The sequence below is a fragment of the Scyliorhinus torazame genome, chromosome 7, assembly GCF_047496885.1.
Source record: "Scyliorhinus torazame isolate Kashiwa2021f chromosome 7, sScyTor2.1, whole genome shotgun sequence".
Lineage (NCBI taxonomy): Eukaryota > Metazoa > Chordata > Chondrichthyes > Carcharhiniformes > Scyliorhinidae > Scyliorhinus > Scyliorhinus torazame.
The window spans coordinates 112208825-112229190 of record NC_092713.1 but is presented as its reverse complement, the minus strand read 5'-3'; the positions used below and the strand labels follow the sequence as shown (position 1 = coordinate 112229190).

The following is a 20366-nucleotide window of genomic DNA, read 5'->3' as shown; positions in this document are numbered from 1 at the left end:
CTGTTTCAGTTCATTTCCCATTATTAGGTCTACTATTATTTCTTCCCCTATTGGGCTTCTTCCCCCTTCACTTTCCCCCAGCCAGTTTACTTGGGGATAGTTAAAATCCTCCATGATTCTCATTCCTTTCTTTTTACTTCTTTCATATATTTTGCCGCGCATTTCTTCCTCACTTTCTTTAATGATGTTTAGTATGCCCCGAGTTGTGGGACCAATCCTTATTTATGCTTTATCGCGATCAATATGGGATCGTTTTCCAACTCTTTATGCCCTTTCTTACTGCTGTCACTGAATACAGGTAACCCACTGCCCCTTCTTTCTTCACGATTACAGTCTGCATTATTTAACTTGCAATCCAGTGCCATTATCAGAATTACACCTATTTCTTAACTTCCTACCTCTAATTCCCATGCTTTATTGCTGATGCTCTGTACATTGTTATAAAGGAAATTTAAAATGCCTTTATTTTTCATTAGTGCTGCATTATTTTTCTTTAGTATTCATCACTACTTATAATGTTTTATTTAATCTTTTTTATAATTTGGCCTTTAATATCCTCTCCTCTTATCTTCTATACCTATTCATTCCCACTTCCCCTTACTAGTTTTATACATTGTAAAAATTGGAGTGGCACAGTGATGAATACTGCATGCCTCCGAGACATCTTCGCTAAAGATCAAATACTGTGGGAGATTGAATCCCACAAAACTGAGACTTGGGGAGGGTTAAGAGTAGGGATTGGATAAAAGCTAGAATTGTAAAAAAGGAGTTACAGAATTATAGTGTAAATAATTAATAGTTTCATATTGTCATCAAGAATTAGATAGTATACTTGGGGAAGATGTAGTACAAAGGGTTAACAGATGGGATATGCTTATGCACCAAGATCAGTCAGTCCTGTATTAGACTCTCAAGTGTTTAGCATATACCAGAGTATGTCTACAGTCTCTAGTACCACACCTGGAGTCCACAGAAAAGGAGGACCATCCGAGAACACCCATACGATCAGCAGAGCTTACAAATTATGTTGGGGTTAACATCTGATGTGGTATATCTGTCTCAGAGGTTGGCTTATTTTCCATACTGTATTCCTGCTCCATTAGAGTGAGCATAGGGTTGTTTATTGGGAATCAGAACATGGAGTATGGACATTTCCCTGTGGTTTGGCCAGTGAATCCAACTTTGAACGGGTTCAGTGAAATTGCTTCAAAGATCACTTCAAACTCTAGAATTTTTAAAATTTTCTATTGCCTACAAACTAGTTTTAACTTATCTTGGATGCACTGAGAACATAACTTCAGACAGTTCCATGTACCTCTGCCGTTCACCATCGTTTTAATTTGGGTGATGGCAGAGTCAGTGAGGCCCTGAACTGGGAGAACGCTGCTGTCAGAGGGCACAAGTACAGTAGAAAAAGGTTCTGCTCCAATTTGACCAGCACGGTAGCACAAGTGGCTAGCACTGTGGCTTCCCAGCTCCAGAGTCCCACGTTCGATTCTCCGCTGGATCACTGTCTGTGCGGAGTCTGCACATTCTCCCCGTGTCTGCATGGGTTTCCCCCGGGTTCTCCGGTTTCCTCCCACAGTCCAAAGTTAGGTGGATTGGCCATGATAAACTGCCCTTAGTGACCAAAAAAGGTTAGGAAGGGTTATTGGGTTATGGGGATAGGGTGGAAATGAAGGCTTAAGTGGGTTGGTGCAGACTCGATGGGCCGAATGGCCTCCTTCTGCATGTTCTATGTCTATGTTTAATAATTCCTTCACAAAGGTTGTACAAGAAACATTAAGTAAATCCAGGGCCATCTCTCTCTAAGATGGTGATAATTTCTGCCGATCCCTCTCCACCATGTGAGTCCAAGTTCCCTCACACACTAACCTTAAATTCTCACTTTTCTGCTTCTCCTCCATTGCTCTCTCTGCATTCATGTCTTGCATGAGGCACACCTGCTGTCGCTTTGGATCCTGTCTGCAACTCCACTCCTGACCATTGGCTTTTCCTTCCAGGCCATTATCCAAGATATAAATAAATAAATAATCTTTATTGTCACAAGTAGGCTTACATTGCAATGAAGTTACTGTAAAAAGACCCTCGTCGCCACATTCCGGCACCTGTTTTGGTACACAGAATTCAGAATTCTCACTGGTACGGGAATTGAACCTGCTCTGCTGGACTTGTTCTGCATCACAAACCAGCTGTCTAGCCCACTGAGCTAAACCAGCCCCCATTGCAGGCTTGGTGCTTTAAATGCATTAGTGACTTGTGCATTTGGAACAGTTTGATAATAGTGCATATTATAGATACTGCACAAACCACTAAACAAAACATTTAAACAGTTTTGTGCACAGTATTCAGTAGATGCAGTAAAGACAAATATTCACTAATTTTCAATCTATTCGCATGGGTATGCCAAATTGTACAACTTAAAATTGTGAAATTTTCAAGGTGGTGAGAATGCACTCATTTGGCGATCCTAAATAAAATTATTTTGAATTATCAGATCAAAATACAGACAGAGACTTATTGTATTTACATTGGTTTATTTAAATCTTTACAATCAGAAGTAATCACAGTAATCAAATGCACAAATATGTACAGTGATCATATCTACAAAATTGACCAGACTGTTTTACATCACAGCTTACATTTTACAGCTGTCCATCTTATTTACAGGGTTTCTGGAGGTGCAGATACCATTTGTTTTAAAAAGAAAGACACCGCACTGTACCTGCTGTTTAAATTCTACAGACACTCCCTATCTGTCCAATTAATGCAGAAATGCCACAATCACGCTAAAGGAACAGATCCCAATATGAAATCTAATTTCAGTTCAAATTAAAACCATTGAAAAGACAAATGCATACCCATCACTTTTCTTTGCATATTACTAAATTTGCATTTAAAAAATATTAAACAGTTTCACATTTGAATGCCTTGTTTGCATATTTCCAGCTTCAAGTTGGAATTGTCATTTCCCTTCACATGATGTTAACCCAAGTCACAAGTATTGACTACCCACACTGCAGCATTATCATGAATGGGGAAGAGTGCAAGGCAGCGCCACCTCCTGGACTTAAAAATCATTCAAACTGTGTGCCTATTTGCCTTTTCCAATTTAAAATAAAATGATTTTAGTCCCTAATTTTGTACATTTAACAGTTAAGCAACAATTTAATTACCACAGATGCATTTGTCCTTAATGAATCTGGACTATTCAGAAATGGATGGAATTTTAAAACATTCCATCCCAATGCATTTTCTAGGACAATAATTATATTATTTGGGTCAGTAAAGTTAACAACTAGGTCTATACCCTGTGTTCAGCAACATCTAAGCAAAGCTCTCTGTATTTTTGCCCGATAACTGCTCCAAATTATAGTGGAATCATAGAACAAAACAGATTTAACATCCATCAATAATTATGAACGGTGATATACAACATGAAGTTAATGTGGGCAGATACTTTGAAAATGTGCACGATTGATGGTTTACTGAGATAATAACTATCTGATACTGAATAATAGTGACATACAGATTGTCAACTCAACAGTACTGTGAACAGGAATCTAGCCTTCAAGAAAGTCCTTTGCAATTTAAACCTTTGAAAACTGCAGAAGGATTTCTGCACGGTAAGAAAATACAACAAGCTTTCAATATTCAAAGGATACAAACAGTAAAGAAAATGCCGCTATGAATATTGTGCAAATTAGTTTTCATAATAGTTATATTTCGAGAACAAAGATGTGCACATTTTTCAATGGGCAAAGGTAGATCATTCCTTCAATGGTGCACACTGTCCTCCCCAGTTGATTTTAATATAAAGCATATGACTGAACCAAGCCATGATAATACAAACTGGGAAATATAAGATATCAAGGTCTGACATATTCATTGCATTCAATTGTTAAACAAAACTCCAAAATCAAACATTATATGATAGTTTGAGAAACGAGTGGTAGCTTCCAGCTCAAACAGACTGCAGGAAATTAAATCTGTAGGAATTTTCTACAATATGAATTGACATGCCCTTACTGCTAGTGCAACAAAGTCCAGACCATAAACTGTGTGTGCATGTAAAACATTTACAAAGAATACAAGGATACAAGATATTATAAATGTAAACTAATTTGTTGGAAAACAATCAGACCCATGAGACAATTGTGCATTTTAGAAAATATAAATACTCTCTCCCACCCCTTATTTTCGCTCCTAATACTTGGTGGGATAGAGTACTACAGAGCCGTGGACGCTTCCCTGTAATTTATCCAAGTGACTGCTTTTTATGTGTCCAGATATTAAAAGGCAAAAGGTCATATGGCCTTTGAACATCCATTTATCTGACTGTCCCTGATCAACCTGCTGAACTGAGCCAGAAACTCTCCTCTCACACAGTCACTGTCCACAGTTTTCCCTTTCTGACGAGTGATGAGGAGGCCAATTGCAGTCCTTCAACTGAGATCAGCCAATTCAACACAGATGGAATTTGGTATAGATGAATCAGTTGCACATTGGGCAGCACATTTGTTAACTAAATTCCTGTGTTACTGAAGAGTGAGGCAACAAGCAACAGCAACTTGCATTTATATAGTGCCTTTAACATAGTAAAATGCTCTAAGGCACATAACTGGAGCATAAAGATGTTTATCAGGCAGTTGTTTCTAATGGTGGGGTATGGTGGTAAATCACTTTGAAGGGGTAATTAAGTTAGTGTCAATGAACTATATAACTCAATGCAGAGTGTTCCACAGCTGTTAACTATTACAGCACACTACCCTACTAACAGTTATGGGGCTCCATTATGTCTGGTAGAAAGAAAAAACAAGTTGTTCAAAATCTTATGGTTGAGCAAATGCGATTTCAAAAATGTAACACTCCCATGTAACACAACTTGAATATTCCAGGTCATCACTAGTGGGGGGGAAAAGAAGTCTGTTACAGAAATACTCCTGAAAACTGCCCAATGTCAACCAGTTTGATCACCTATTCACAAGCATTTCAAATGAAACATTTTTTACAAGCCACAAGATTAAACTCCTCCAAAGTACATTTTGCTCTGTGGCTTTATACATTTCAAATGGATCATTTTCTGAAATGCTGTCAAAATAATCATCATTTTTTATATAAATTTAAAGTATCCAATTCTTTTTTTTCCAATTAAGGGGCAATTTAGTGTGACCAATCCACCTACCCTGCACATCTTTGGGATGTGGGGGTGAGACCCACGCAGACAGGGGGAGAATTGTGCAAACTTCACACGGACAGTGACCCAGGGCAGGATCGAACCCGGGTCCTTGGTACCATGAAGCAGCAAAGCTAACCATTGTGCCACCGTGCTGCCCATCCAAAATAATCTTACAGACTAGTTCTCTCTCTGCAGTAAATTGTGAGCATTTAACCGATATGGAGAAGCTGGCACCTGGAAACTAAGATGAACTCCTACCTAAGATTGGAACTGTTACTCGATCCAACACCAGTCAAATAATTCAGTTAACATCGATGGAACAGAGGAATCTGTCAAAGAGAACATGCAATGTAGGGTTGAACTTTCAAGAGGGGTTTGGAACTGTGCGTGTGTTTGGGTGGTGGTAGAAGAGGAGGGTAGGAAAATAGGAGAAAGTTGCTTTTGGATGGCTCTCCAACATCTTCCCATCTCCAAACTCTGGGAGAAGTTCCCAGAGCACATGGATCTCAGGGGGCTGTGGGGCTCACAGGGGCCACAATCGGCCCATGGTATTGCTCCGGAGAGGCTTATCTCTCCACCCAGAATCTCCTCACAATGCCACCTTTTGTTCAATTTCGAAGCACCCATTAGGTCTCTCTCTTCTGCAGCAGTATTCACTTCGCTTGGTGGTACTGCAGCTGGACATTGCTGTGGTTCTCTATTGGGCCTTCTGCTCCGATGCGCACACCGTTCTTCATTGAACAGGGTTTCCGGAAGCGGCTTCTTAATTGGCTGCCGCCGGGAAGGTTGCAACCAATATTCAACCGCAGCCACTTTTGGGTTCCCGACCCGGAACGAAGGCCAACGACGGGATCTCAACACAACTGAAGAAAATCCAGCTCGCAATGACTATTGGTTTAAGGATAAAAACATTGCCTACATGTCAGTCTTTGTTTTTTTAATATGAATTTAGAATGATTTTTTTTTCCAATTAAGGGGTAATTTAGCATGACCAATCCGCCTTTCTGCACATCTTTGGATTGTGGGAGTGAGACCAACGCAAACACGGGGAGAATGTGCAAGTCCACGTGGACAGTGAGCCGGGGCTGGGATCGAACTCGGGTCCTCAGCACTGGTCAGTCTTTGTTGTAAGCATGAATGTATTGTCCCTGTAGTTTATTATAAAGAAGATAAAAGGATTAAGAACGGAATGGGGGAATAAAACTTTAAAAAGTTAAGACAGAATGAGTTGAAAATAGAAGCCAATGATAAAAATGTTACAAATCCCAAATAATAGTTTGACAACATTGAGTTCATGTAACTTACCTTTTTATCAATTTAGTTAGAATTGTGTTGCCAAAACTTAACAAATTTTGTTGCTCCGAAAGGAGTTTTATCAAATATTATTGGAAATACCTTTCAAACAAAAGGAAAACAAATGAGTTCAGATCATATTTCAGTAATTGTGGGATTAAAAGCCATAAATGAAGCAATTTGATATTCCAATCAGTAGAGTTGTAATCCTGTAATCTTACAGTGGGAAAATGCCACAGCATGATGTGGTTTTGAAAGGAAATTTGCAATGATACAGCAACAAAACCATGTTGCTGCTCTACAACAAAGAAAAAAAGTGTGTATGTGAGTCGGAAGGGAAGGAAAAGTAGAGAACAATGTAATGGAAGTTCCCTTGATTTCTGCACATTTCTCAGTCAGTTGAATCTGAGACGTGCTGCATCAGGAAGAAGCATTAATGTGACTGGCATCTTCAAGTGAATCAAGTAATGACCTGGCAGAAACGACAACCAGTAAATCCCCACATAAGTTGATACAAATCAGAAATTGATCATCAGATTCTTCTAGTTGGTCAGTGAATGCCACTGTGCACAATTGTACCCAGATCTTCTGGGGAAAACAAAAACTCCAATCATACAAATGTATGATTTACGGTCATAGTTCATCCTTATCCATCATTTCAAAGGCATCTATTTCTTCCTTCCAGTCTGATAACAAGGAGTCTATTGTCCGAGACTCTGTTTCTTGGCTGATATTTGGATTGGACTCCTGCTCTGTTTCTACCTCACCATCGGTCCCCTTCTTTCCCTGATCTGAAGTCTGAGAACAACCTCCCTGTTCATCTTCAGTGGTCCCATGACTAACTGTCCTTTGTACATCCTGATCGTTCACATCATCAGTATCCGAAGACACATCAGTGGCAGCTGTAATTGGGTTCTGATCAGATCCACACAAAACATCACATTGTGGTGTCTTTGTCTCAGGTATGATTGACTGACCACTCGTATCGCACTGACTTGCTGATTCATCCGGTTTCTCGCTGCCTGGAGTTTTAGAGTAAGATGTTGCTTCACTCTGACATTCGAAACTGGCTGGGTTTGACCCTGTGGACTGCAAGTCATCTTCTGAATTCTGTTCCGAGTCTCCCATGTCCAGATCTAAAAATCAAATATTGAAATATTTAAAAAAATAAAGTTGCAAAATACAGCTGCATAAGTAACTTTGGCTATTTCTTTACAATTATATACTACATTTTATTTAACAGTTGTACAAGGCTCTTCCTACAATACAATACAAAACAAAGGTATTCTGGACACCGTACAACAACCAGAAGATACAGCGTAATCTTATTTCAGAATACTGATAATCATAAACATGATGGTATTTCTTCACAATATCACAATTCTACCAACAGTTCTTCAATTAACTAATTTCTCCACATCAACAGCTGATCTTTGCAACAACTTAGTTCAGATTGGGAACTCTCAGCATAGATTATAACAAGTTTAAATGAAAATAAGACAAACGCACAGTGAGTTTGTGTGGCATAAATAAGGTAGCATTTTTCTTAAAAGATTCAGAGGTGAACACTTCCTGAATGAAATGATATGAAAAGAAAATTGCTTATTGTCACAAGTAGGCTTCAATGAAGTTACTGTGAAAAGTCCCTAGTCGCCACATTCCGGCGCCTGTTCGGGGAGGCTGTTACTACTCCTAAACGTTTAGTCACTCAATTAGAAGTAGATATAGAAACCATTGTTTTACATAATTCAGGGAGACACTTCAAACTGATAGCTGAAGAATAAGACACCTGGAGTCTGCTCCTCCATTGAATAAGGTCATGGTTCATCTTCTTGTGTGGATGTGGAGATGCCGGCGTTGGACTGGGGTGGGCACAGTAAGAAGTCTTACAACACCAGGTTAAAGTCCAACAGGTTTATTTGGAATCACTAGCTTTCGGAGTGTAGCTCCTTCATCAGGTAAGTCACTCCATAAGCCAATCCTCTCAACTCCGGCATCAACCTAGTGAATCTCCTCTGCACCCCCACCAGTGCCAGTACTTCCTTTCTCAAGTAAGGAGACCAAAAATGTACACAGTACTCCAGGTGTGGCCTCACCAGCACCCTACACAGCTGCAACATAACCTCCTTGTTTGTAAACTCCATTCCTCCATCAATGAAGGACAAAATTCCATTTGCCTCCTTAATTGCTGCACCTGCAAACTACCTTTTTGCGATTCATGCACAAGGACACCCAGGTCCCGCTGCACAACCACATGCTGCAATTTGTTACCATTTAAATAACAGTCCATTTTGCTGTTATTCCTACCAAAATGGATGACCTCGCATTTACCAACATTGTACTCAGTCTGCCAGACCATTGCCCACTCACTTGAACTATCTACATCCCTCTGCAGACTTTGTGTCCTCTGCACACTTTGCTCTATCATTCATCTTAGTATCATTTGCAAACTGTTTATTATCTCTGCCACCTCATTTCCTTTCCTTAGCCCCATCATACAAAACCTCCCCAAACGTTCCCCCTTTGGCCTTACCTGAACTTATGGCCCTTGTACCCTCTCTGAGCTCACCTTATTCATGACACTTACCTCCGAGTCCCTCAACCTTATTCCCAGCAAACCGCTAACCATTCAACTTCTCTTCCTAGCTCTCACGTTAGCTGATGTTGACAGTTCTTTCTCTTCTCGTACTATCCTGCTCTGCCTCAAATCTGAAAACATCTCCTCAAAAAATCCACCTTCGTGCCCCTGGTCCTTGAAAACTACTGAGTCTCCAACTTCACTTAACCACTACAAAATCCTTGAACATGTTCCCTTCCAAATCTGCCCATCCTTTCTGGAACTCCATATTTGAATCCCTCCAGTCAGACTTTTGCCCCTGTCATTGCACTGAAATAGCCCTAATCAAATTTACAAATGACATCCTACGTGACTGTGACAAAACTATCCCCCATCATTCTTCTCAACTTTTCTGCAGCCTTTGACATGCTTTTCACACCATCCATCTCTCCAGCAGCTGGGTGGGACTGCACTCGCCTGCTTTCATGCTTATCGACCCTGTTGTAGCCGGAGAATTTCCTGCAAGTGGTATCTCTACTCATTCCTGCACCATTACCTCCGGATGTCCCAAAAATAACATTTTTAGTCAAATTACTAACACCATGAATTTGAGTTCCATGATTAATTGTTCATGCAACTGGGTTCCTAATCTCAACTGCGTTGCGATGGGAAACTGAACAAAGTCGGAATATATCTCCCTAGGGAAAAGCTGATGCTGGATCAAGGTAAAGTCAGTAAAAGTCCAAACCATCAGCCGCTTTACTGCAGGACAGGTAGGGGAAGGGTCCTGGAAATGACTTACAGTTGATGAATTTGGTGAACATAAATAATGATGAACTAGAAGAAAACTACTTACTGCTAATGTATTTTGTAATTATTTTACCTTTAATAATTGTGGCTGTTATTTTTGTCCACGTGTTGCAAAAAAAGAAAAACAGTGCAATGCAAACTGATTACAAATAAAAAATACATTAATCATTATGCTACAACTGGTCTATTTAATGATACACAAACACACATCATGCATCTATATATATTTATCCAAGCCATGGATTAAATTTGACCCACGAACGTGCATCTAGTAGCAGGGCTATAAAATCCACTAAACGAACAGCATCTGCACATCGAGAGTTTATTTATACTACCCAGCTCGGGTTTCTACACATACATAACATGATTTTAAAAAAATTTAAAAACAGCAGGACTGGACAACATCTCACAACCTCATGTTCAGTACTGTTTGGTCAGTATAATTAGCTTATCTGGCAAAATGCATCTGGTTGTCCTGAAAGTAGTGATCCTGGCAACGCCACTGTGCATCCCAATATACTGGCACTGAAACATTTAATATTCTTATATAAGGATATGCAGGGCGGCATGGCAGCGCAGTGGTTAGCACTATTGCCGTATAGCGGCAAGGATCCGGGTTCGACCCTGGCCCCGGGTCACTGACCATGCGGACTTTGCACATTCTCCCCGTGTCTGTGTGGGTCTCACCCACACAACCCAAAGATGTGCAAGGTAGGTGGATTGGCCACGCTAAATTGCCCCTTAATTGGAATTTTTGCTTAAAAAGGATATGTTAACCCTCTTCATCAACACTCTTATCCGCTTCAATTTTGAAAAAAGGTCCCTCTATTTTACTTCAAGTTACATGAATTAAGTTTCAGTAAAGTGCACATTTGAGTTGCACAAAATGAAAAAACTCTTTTATTCATGTATGTGAGGCTAACTTTTTCCAAAAGGCCACGCTCCAGAGTAGTGAGTTGCTCAAAGGTTACCTTCACAGAGGTACCATCAAAAAATAGAGCTCTGGAATGTTGGGGCTCCTCCACATAATTTACCAATCTCTTCTAAAATCAATGTCAAACATTATGAAATTTCAAATTTTCATGACTTCATGCATTCTCCTCAAGTTGTGAAGCTTACAGAAAATGGACATTCTTACATGGCTGCGATTAGAGGTTAAACTGCAAAAGAAATAGGTCAATCTTTCAGATAATGAGCCACAAATGATGGAAAAGCTTTTTCTTTTAAACAAATCCAATACCCAATCTTTCTGACCGAGCTTCCAAACCCAAACTTGACGATGAGACAAAAGCCACACAAGAACCAAAAAAGGTTTTGGGATTAGGCTAAAAAGAAAATGGTGGGAATCAAAAGGTAGAACTGGAAGAGAAATGAAGACAGTGTTAACTAGGAACAGTGGAGTAATTGTTATGTTACTGAATTAGTAATCCACAGGCCTGGACTAATGACACAGAGGCATTGGTTTAAATGTCCCCATGCCAACTGAGAAATTTAACTTTAGTCAATAAATAAATCTGTAATAAAAAGCTAATATCAGTAATGGTGACCAGGTAACTACTAGGTTATTATAAAAACCTATCTGATTTACAAATATCCTTTGGGAATGAAATCTGCTGTTATCTGCCCTCTGAAATGGCCTTGCTACGGGTAGCTCAGGATGGGAAATAAATGCTGCCCAATGATGCCCACATTCCATGGGAATGAGCATACCAAAAAGCACTTTTTTTTTACCCCTTTATATGCTCTAGTGGTTATTATTTGCATATTTACCAATCCAATAATAAATCCAGTGCTGACATTTGAGTAGTTTTATCACAATAAGAGGAGTTTATTTTAGCACCAATATGTGTGATTATGAAAACATTTTCAGAAACGGGCTGACCCGGGGAGTTTAGAATGCCCCAAAACCTGTCAACAGTCGAAAGTTTCCTCCCAAAAAATTGGTTGCCTCTTAAATAGAGTGAAAAGCAGCTACATTTTCCAAAATAGGCATACTAGAAATATTCAGATTACTACCTATATTTAAAGAATGCTAAACATTATGACAATTCATTTTGGTAATTTAGAAGTGAAAGATTATTTATTGTTGCTTTAAAAACTTACTTCTATCCTTCGCTTTATCAGACAGCAGCACTTCCACTTCTTGGTACTCCTGCATGGCATTGAGTATAATATGTCCTTCTTTATTAAAGAGGAAAAGCATTGGGATTGTGACATCATCGGTGTTCCTTCCATCACCAGCCATCTGGAAGAGGGGAGCTGTGTCACTGCTGCTTCCTTCATTGTCATCTGCCCAATAGTAAATTCAATTAAACAGCTGCAGTGTGTACCACTGGACATGCAAAATTCTCTATTCTACATAATATAGCCAACAAGTGAAGGTTGTAGGGTAAAACTGCTCCCCCTCAAGCTGTGGAGATAACACCTTCACATTCTGGCTATTTCTTCAGTCAAATCTGCGGCATTTAAAGTAAGGGATGTTAGTTCTGGAGGAATTAAACATTTTACATTTCAGGCACCTGAAACGCACCCAGGAGAGATGAAACTTCCCTGTACTTAGCCCCCAGTAATGTATTTCAGGCCCAAATTTTAATAGGGAACATAATATTTTCTCAACCAGCTCAGCACTCAAGGCACATTTTGCATAGGCTAAATGTCAAGATCTTCTAAAGGGATTTAAATAAAATAATTAAAATTTTAAATACAGCATGCTTTGAGACTGAGAACTAATGAAGGTTAACAGGGTTGAGTGAATGGGAATTGCTACAGAGTAGGATTTGAGAAACAACGTTTTAGAGGAGTTGATGTTTACTGAGGGTCGAATTGGGCAATAAATCATTAGAATCGTCAAATTGAAGTTGTCAAACGCACACATGAGAGTTTGAGCAGCAGATGGGCTGCAGGTGTTGTGATGGAGGTAGAAATCAATAGTCTCCATGATGGTGAGGAAGCTTCGCTCGAGGTTGATTAGGGGATGCAAGTTGTAAACACTCTGGTTCACCCAAGATGGAAGGGAAGGCAGGGAGCGGGATGGAATCATTGGCAAGGGTGCTGTAGATGGTGGTGGGGGTTGATGCCTTTGGCCTTCCCATTGTCTAACCAAGGAAACTGTAGCTTATGCAAGATTGGAGTTAGGAAAAGCAGACTGGCAGCAGAATGATAGTGGAAGGGTCAAGAGAAATTGGTGGAGCTCGATGTCATCACCTGACCTCAAATCCAAGGACTAAGCATGTAAATGCGGAAGAGAAGGGCAGCTAAAGATAGATCCTTGGGAGATTCTAAAAGGAACAATGCAGAGGTGGGACATACAGACATTGGTAGAGATGCTCAGCACAACTGTAAAAGCTAGAGTGAAAGCAAGTGAGCAGAGATACTGGGAAAGAGGGCTATGGATGACTGTATGGGAAGCCTGTAGCTTACAACTGTATCTTTGATGAGGGCATGCTGTAAAAACCGGTGTATAAATTATATTGCGATTGAAGATTAAAATAAAACAAGAATTAAGATGTAGCTTATAAACTGAGTATGTCATGTTCATATCAAGTTAAATCAAGGTATTCAAAAGGGGGATTGCTATCTGAAAATAATGAATCTGGAAGGTTGCAGGGAAAAGGCAGGGGAGTGGGATGAGGTTGAGTTCTCTTTCAGAGAGTCAGCGCAGGCACGATGGGCTCCTTCTGCACTATAAAAATTCTGTGATTAAATCTTTATTTAGAAACATTAATATGTAATAAATCAGAATTTCTGCAACAATCTGGTGGGGGTGTTAAATTTCTCCCTGAAACTGTATATAAATAAACAATGCATTATATCGTTATTAAGGTGAAAATAAGAATTGCATCCCTTACCAATGACAATTCCACCTAACGCCCCAGCTTTCTGTGCATTCCGTGCCTTCTCAGCAAACATGCAATGGCCTCGTTGCATCAGAGCAATTTTTCCCTTTATCCATTCAGGATTTGTTATCTCTGAACAGCCATTATAGGGTTCACATTTTGCAACAAAACCCCGTACCTATAGTGAATTTAGAAATCCAAACAAGAAAGGCACAATCAATTTTTTCCACAGTAAATGTTTTCTTTATAGGTAGTCTATATTGTCATATTAAAGTACAATTAAAGGAAAGACTGTTTTGAGGAGGTTGAGCAATAATCTGGCAGATGTCCAACTCTAACAAGGTGTAAATCTGATTCTTATAAGGTCCAATTGACAACCCTTTTCAGTTCTCAACTCGAGAGATCTGTGACAGGAAGGAGAGAGGACAAACCTAAGAATCCTGTTAGACAGTCTCCTGCAACCAGGGGCGAAATTCTCCGGAAACGGCGCGATGTCCGCCGACTGGCGCCCAAAACGGCGGCAATCAGACGGGCATCGCGCCGCCCCAAAGATGCGGAATGCTCCGCATCTTTGGGGGCCGAGCCCCAACATTGAGGGGCTAGGCCGACGCCGGAGGAATTTCCGCTCCACCAGCTGGTTCCCTGGGGAGTAGATAGTTGGAAGCATTGGGCGGAATTCTCCGGTCTCACGGTGACGCCAAAATCAGGGGCATGCCGCTTTTGCGATGCACTGCCTCCTCAAAAACGGCGTACTCTAGGAATATGCTGCACGCCGTATGGACGGCCTCAGGACGTTACATGAGGCCCTCCCCCCGATGCTCCGCCCCCGATAACGTGGGGTCTCATGCTATTTTTGGTCGGGAACTCGGTGTGGCGACTGGGGACTGAGTCCAGCACCGCCACGGTTGGGGGGAGCCGATCCGTGGGCAGGGAGGGCTTTAGAGGGACTGAGGGCACAGGTGGGGAGTGGTCCGGGGGTGGTGAACCTGGTCAAAAGGAGGAATTATTTGGCAGGCCGGGTCCTTGCACAGCGCAGCCACTGCAGGCCACCACCATGCGCATGCACGGCCACGGACCTGGCAATTCTCCGGCCGGCAGCACAGTAGCTTCACAGCTCCAGCGTCCCAGGTTCGATTCCCGGTTTGGGTCATTGTCTGTGCGGAGTCTGCACGTTCTCCCTGTGTCTGTGTGGGTTTCCTCTGGGTGCTCCGATTTCCTCCCACAGTCCAAAGATGTGCAGGTTAGGCGGATTGGCTATGCTAAATTGCGCTTAAGTATCCAAAAAAGGTTAGGTGAGGCTACTTGGTTACGGGGATAGGGTGCTCTTTCCAAGTGCCGGTGCAGACTCGATGGGCCGAACGGCCTCCTTCTGCACTGTAAATTCTACGATAACTAAGTATCGGCAGCTAGAGCTGGGTGCTCTATGCTGTGTGCCTGCTAGCCCCCCCACCAGACGGGGGATCAGTAGCTGTTTTGCACCATTTTTTGGGTCGTTAAAGGCCACCGTCCCCATGCCGGTCAGCACTCAGTCGCAGAATTGGAGAATCCAGCCCATTGTGTTTCAGCTTGGTAAGGTGATGTAACTAATGGGAGGAATCACAGACTGAAGCAGTCACGTGTTAAGGCTCAGAATTTTAGATTGGGATGTGCATAGAAGTCAAACATCTGTTCTTAATACAGTTAAGTTAAAGATGTTTCTGTTAACAGATTAGCAGTTTCTTTCCAAGCAGTTCAGTTAGTTGGGAGCTGTAAATCACGCTATGAAGGCAGTTTCTGAAGACTTCAGCTAGATATCCTGCATTGTTCTGACAGGGTCAGGTTTCTTTCTTTAAAAATCTCTCTTTTTCAAAGTGGAGTTTCAAGACGTCTCTGTACAACAAGTATTCCTGAGTGTTAACTGTATTTAAAAGTGGATTGGGATTGGAGTTGGTTCTGTTGTTTATGTGGAAGTAAAGACAGCAGTTAAGGGTTATTGTGCCACTGCATTGATTAGCATTGGTTAAGGGGTAATTGTAAACTATTTTCTTGTGTGAGGTTAAAGATATTTTAATACTTTGTTGATAATAAATTTTAATTTTAATGTACCATATCCCTATTTTGTGTGAAATTATTCTTGGAGCGAGGTATTCTTTCTTCACGATCATACAAAATCAAAATTAAATATTGGGGTTATGTCCAGTATCCTAGCCACTCTTGGAGTCTGGTCTGGGATCGTAATAACTGCTGTAACTTCGACAAAAAACTTATGTTGTTTTGCATCACAGTGGTGATTGGGACATCGCGCCGTTGGGGGAGAATTTCGCCCCTGATTAGCAAATAAAAATAATATCCAAAAACAATACTGCAAGTTTTCAGAGAAAAACCAGTAGCATTTAAAACTGGATTGGTTATGTTGGGGGGCAGGGGGAGTGGGGCGAGGTGGGAGTGGGTATCTTTACAATAGAAGTAGTGCGCTGGAATGTTACCACCATCAGAAGTTTAGCTGAAGTGAATTGTGATGGAACAATTGTGTTTGAAGAGGGTGCTACTGGAGTCATTTACAGGGGCAGCATTTTGTCCCAACAAGATGTCCATTTGCTTGTACAAACATTTACTGTCTGTACATAAAAGAGTTACAATTGGAATAACAGATATCCAAAGTGGGCAATTTAAGGGTTTTGAAGTCAAAACTCAGGCAGAAGGCTGAAGAACTTTATTTTTCGCCCTCCTCTTTTAGCATTCTGTACATAAAGCTAAGTGTTAAAGTGGAAAATAAAGCTTAGGAGCCATGCTGCTCTTTACAACTTCATACAGTGTGGTCGCATCATGATTCCCTACAGTCACAACTCTAGCTGCAGTCATAACTCCAGGGCAATTTCTGAGTGGAGGTCACAAGATTCCCCAGCAAGAGGGAGGGAAATATTGGACAGCACATAATATGTATTCTCTACAGCAGTACTGAGGGAGGCCTGCGAGAACATCAACAGATGCACCGTGTTCTACATGGATTAGCTGGTGGAAAGAAAATACAAACTGATGTTCCTCGAAACTAGCCAACATGCTTGTGTCACAGAGTGCTAGTGAATAGGCCCATGGCCACATTCCACGATGATAAATACTGCATTTTATATCTTCCGTGATTTCTTCAGGTCTATGTGTAAAATAAGCCAACAAAATATGGGCTAATACACATGGGTTGCTTTTAAAAAATAATTTAGGCTTTTGCCAGTGATGGAGAAATAAATACTTTTTCAATTTCTCAACACCGTGCATCAACTTCAAGAATGGACACTAAAGCTTCATTGTCACTGTCCCAGCCATGTGTCTTAACACTCTCAACACCTCAGAAAAGCAACTTGGAGAGTCTTAACAGTCTGAATTATTTTCACTTCACTTGCGTTATGACTGCAGAACAGTCCGTAAAAAAGTACAATTAAATTCCATTACATAATATTTAAAAGCGAACTATCTATTAAAAAAAAACTAGCTATGCCACAACATATTGAAATGGAATGTCACATGCATATTTTAAGATGGTTGTTAAACAAATTTAAAGGTATTAAATATGGAAAAGATAAAATATTTAATACGTTGATTTCAGATAAATCAAATTATTCTAACACATTTTAACTGTATGATAATCTAAGTGAATTTTTTATACATGGGTAAATAATATATTAATATTTAAACATTGGTCAGTTTTAGAAGATACATACCCCACTGGTAATTTTAGAAAGCTCCGTTCCAAACTGTGCTGGTCCAGCAGTAAGTACCATTCTACCAAGGAATGGGTGGGAAATAATTTGGACAGCTCGGGGTGGCAGCTGTTCCTTCTGCTGCTGACTGGACAATTCAATCATCTCCTGCATAAAGCGCAGGCCATCCTCAGCATCATGTGCACTGGCTGCCTGGGGGAGGAAAAAAGCAATATACTGTTCATTCATTACAGGATTCATTCTTCCCTTGACAGAAAACATAGTACTGTAGCAACTTGACATTCTCGCTTTCACTTTCATCTCTTGAAGATGCAGTGTCCAATTGCTAGCTTACAAACAAAATTGCTTTCCTCTATATCTGGTTGCAAGTAGGTTTGCACATATTTCCTCTTTTTCTTCCGATTCCCTGACTTGGCCTCCTTATTGTAAGAGAATAGTCCTGAAGCACTGGCAGAGATGAGCGTGTGAATTTGTTCTATGTACTTCATATTTCCTTTGCAGAATGCAAAGCACAAGAGATCCTAATTTTCTATTATTATAACCTATCTAATGCAGCTTTGCACATATTTTACAATTAGTAATGAAAACAAGTTTGTTGATCTGTTTTTATTTCCACTTCATTCTTTAATCACATGAAGTAATATTTACCCAAATATAATTCAATTGTCATTATTTACAATTCACCCCACAGAGTTTTATGTATTCTGTTTTTCCTATTTCCATTTTACAAATTATTTTCCACCTATTTTCATTCATTCTAACATTTCCCTTTGGATTAATATTTTATTTGGCGCCTTTACGGGTACATCATACTGCAGCAATTTCACCTGGTTTGCATGTTGAACCAACTGGACTCTGCCATCTTTCAGGTGAATTAAACTGACTCCCATTTTCTTCAGTAACTCTAGGTGTTCAGGATTGTTGGCCATAAAATCCCTGGCCCTCAAATGTGACCTGGTCCCAGGTTCATCACCACCTCCCTCTCTGCAAAAAACAAAACACAAACACACAAGGAATTTAATTCTCATCAGCTAAATAAAGTAATAATAATAAAGTAATGAACCATTCTGTACAGTATGCCCCTTTAGAAAATTACCTCAGCAAAGGCAATGATATATATATAGGAATACTCATTAGCTTTGACTTGAATTAGATTTGTACAAATATAAACAAATTAATCCCAAATCTGATTTTAAAGAAAATGAAAAAAAATGTATTTATCAACTCATCAATAAAAGCATAATCATTTGCTGAATAAAAATGTATTAAAAATAAGTTCACTCTATACTGAAACACAGGTCCCTAGTGTAACTTACTATACTAAGCCATTTTATTTTCTTTATTATTGAAAATGCTTTTGTTCTAATAGTCTGCTCAAAATAAATAATTTGGCAAGCAGTACATTTGCAAAAACAAGATATAACACATTAAATGATTGCCAATGTAGTAATGTCCTTAGTCTTTAAAATAGGCTACTTGTAAACACGTACAATTCAGTATAATAATAATGATACACACTGGTGAAGTGCTTAATGTTCATTTAAGTTAGAGTAATGTTTTTATTCAAAAATAGAGCCAATTGGAAAAGATCAAACTTTAATCAGATTTTGCACAAACAATCTCAGAGTTTAGGAACAGAAGTAATTCTTACAGTCGGATGTTGGCCTTTGGGCAAGTTTTGTCCACCACATTTTTAAAAGGTTCACGAATGCTGCTCGCGTAGGAGGGATCATTTGGAAATAGAACCTGTGTATTAGGGCAAGACCAGTCAAAGTTGCTGTCATCCAAATCTATGTAACCTGCCGTCTAGAAGGAAACAGAAAAGAATTAATGAATGGTGGAGTTTGGGACTTTTGTTCAGTAGTCTGCCTTTGGCTGTATGAAGCTGGAGGAAAGGGACCCATTATTGGTCCTGTTTTCCTAGCTTCAGGCATGACGCATGCTTCACTTTCTCAGTTTGAAGGCCCATATTTGAAATGGTGCGAGTGTTTGTGCACTTGTGAATGTGTTATGGGTCTTTCTCCCTAGAAGGCTGAGGTGAAACACAGTTTGCTGTAAGGGAAATAGAGAAACTTAATGGCTTTGATTGCTCCAAGATCTCCATTTGGAAGAGCATGGCCAAGGTGTGCACTGGACAAAGCCCATTTTTACCAGTATCTAAATAGTCACGGAAAGAGAAGTTTTCCAAAGTCAGAATTGGATAACGTTTAGTGAAAGCTGTGACATTCAACTTCTGTGCTACACTCCATTTCCTAAGAATGGGTTGTCCATGTTATAACCCAAAGTTTAATGCAAGTTTACTGTGACAGCGGATGGCATGAAGGACACTTCTGAGTGCAGACTAGAACTCATCAGTGGAGACCCAGAAGGAGTTGATTTTGTTTTTGCCAAGAAGCTAGTTTACTTCAGTGATGCCATGCATTCAAGAGACTTGTAATGAGAATCTGTGGAAGGAAGCAGCCACTCTAAAGCAGAGATAGTGACAACATGCTGAGGAAACCTGCCGTACATACTCAGTCAGTCGTACATTCTTGTGATTCAAAACCATCTGGATTTGTCTGTGAAGTTTTGTAGAAGGACAGCACACCACAGCGCATGGATCTCCTGTAGTTGCATTGTCCAATGGCAATGTTTGATGTGTAGTATCCCCAGCCTGGTTTAATGATTTGAAACCTGTTGCAGGAGTACCCTTTGCTCTGGTGTGCTCAGTGCTATTTCAAAATCAGTGCACCAGAGTTCTTCCAAAATCACACATCCGGCTTCCTTTCTGTATATACATGACTACTGCACATATGCAGCCAGTGAAAAGGCAGTCCATGTTTTTGTGCATCTGGCGAGTCCTTCCCCACTGTCTTGAAAGAATTATATAGACAAATAAATGCTAGATAAACCCAATGGTAGGGTGAGCCCTGATTTTGCTCACCGCCTGAACCAAAATGTCATTGCAGCAGGAGCTGTTTCATTTTGCTGCCTGTAATAACTTTGACAAGACGCAG

At 40.2% G+C, this 20366-nt stretch overlaps 1 protein-coding gene across 1 annotated transcript in view; it reads right to left on the bottom strand.

Moving 5' to 3' along the window:
* Positions 1-2517: 2517 nt before the first annotated feature.
* Positions 2518-20366, bottom strand: part of edem3 (ER degradation enhancer, mannosidase alpha-like 3) — a 118223-nt gene continuing 100374 nt past the window's right edge. Inside the window, exons 15-20 of the mRNA XM_072511271.1 lie at positions 19022-19176; positions 18198-18354; positions 17371-17562; positions 13688-13853; positions 11943-12128; positions 2518-7608 (exon numbers count right to left, since the gene is read on the bottom strand). Of these exons, the coding sequence (XP_072367372.1) occupies positions 7106-7608; positions 11943-12128; positions 13688-13853; positions 17371-17562; positions 18198-18354; positions 19022-19176 (1359 nt within the window). The 3' untranslated portion in view covers positions 2518-7105. The remainder of the gene's footprint in view (positions 7609-11942; positions 12129-13687; positions 13854-17370; positions 17563-18197; positions 18355-19021; positions 19177-20366) is intronic.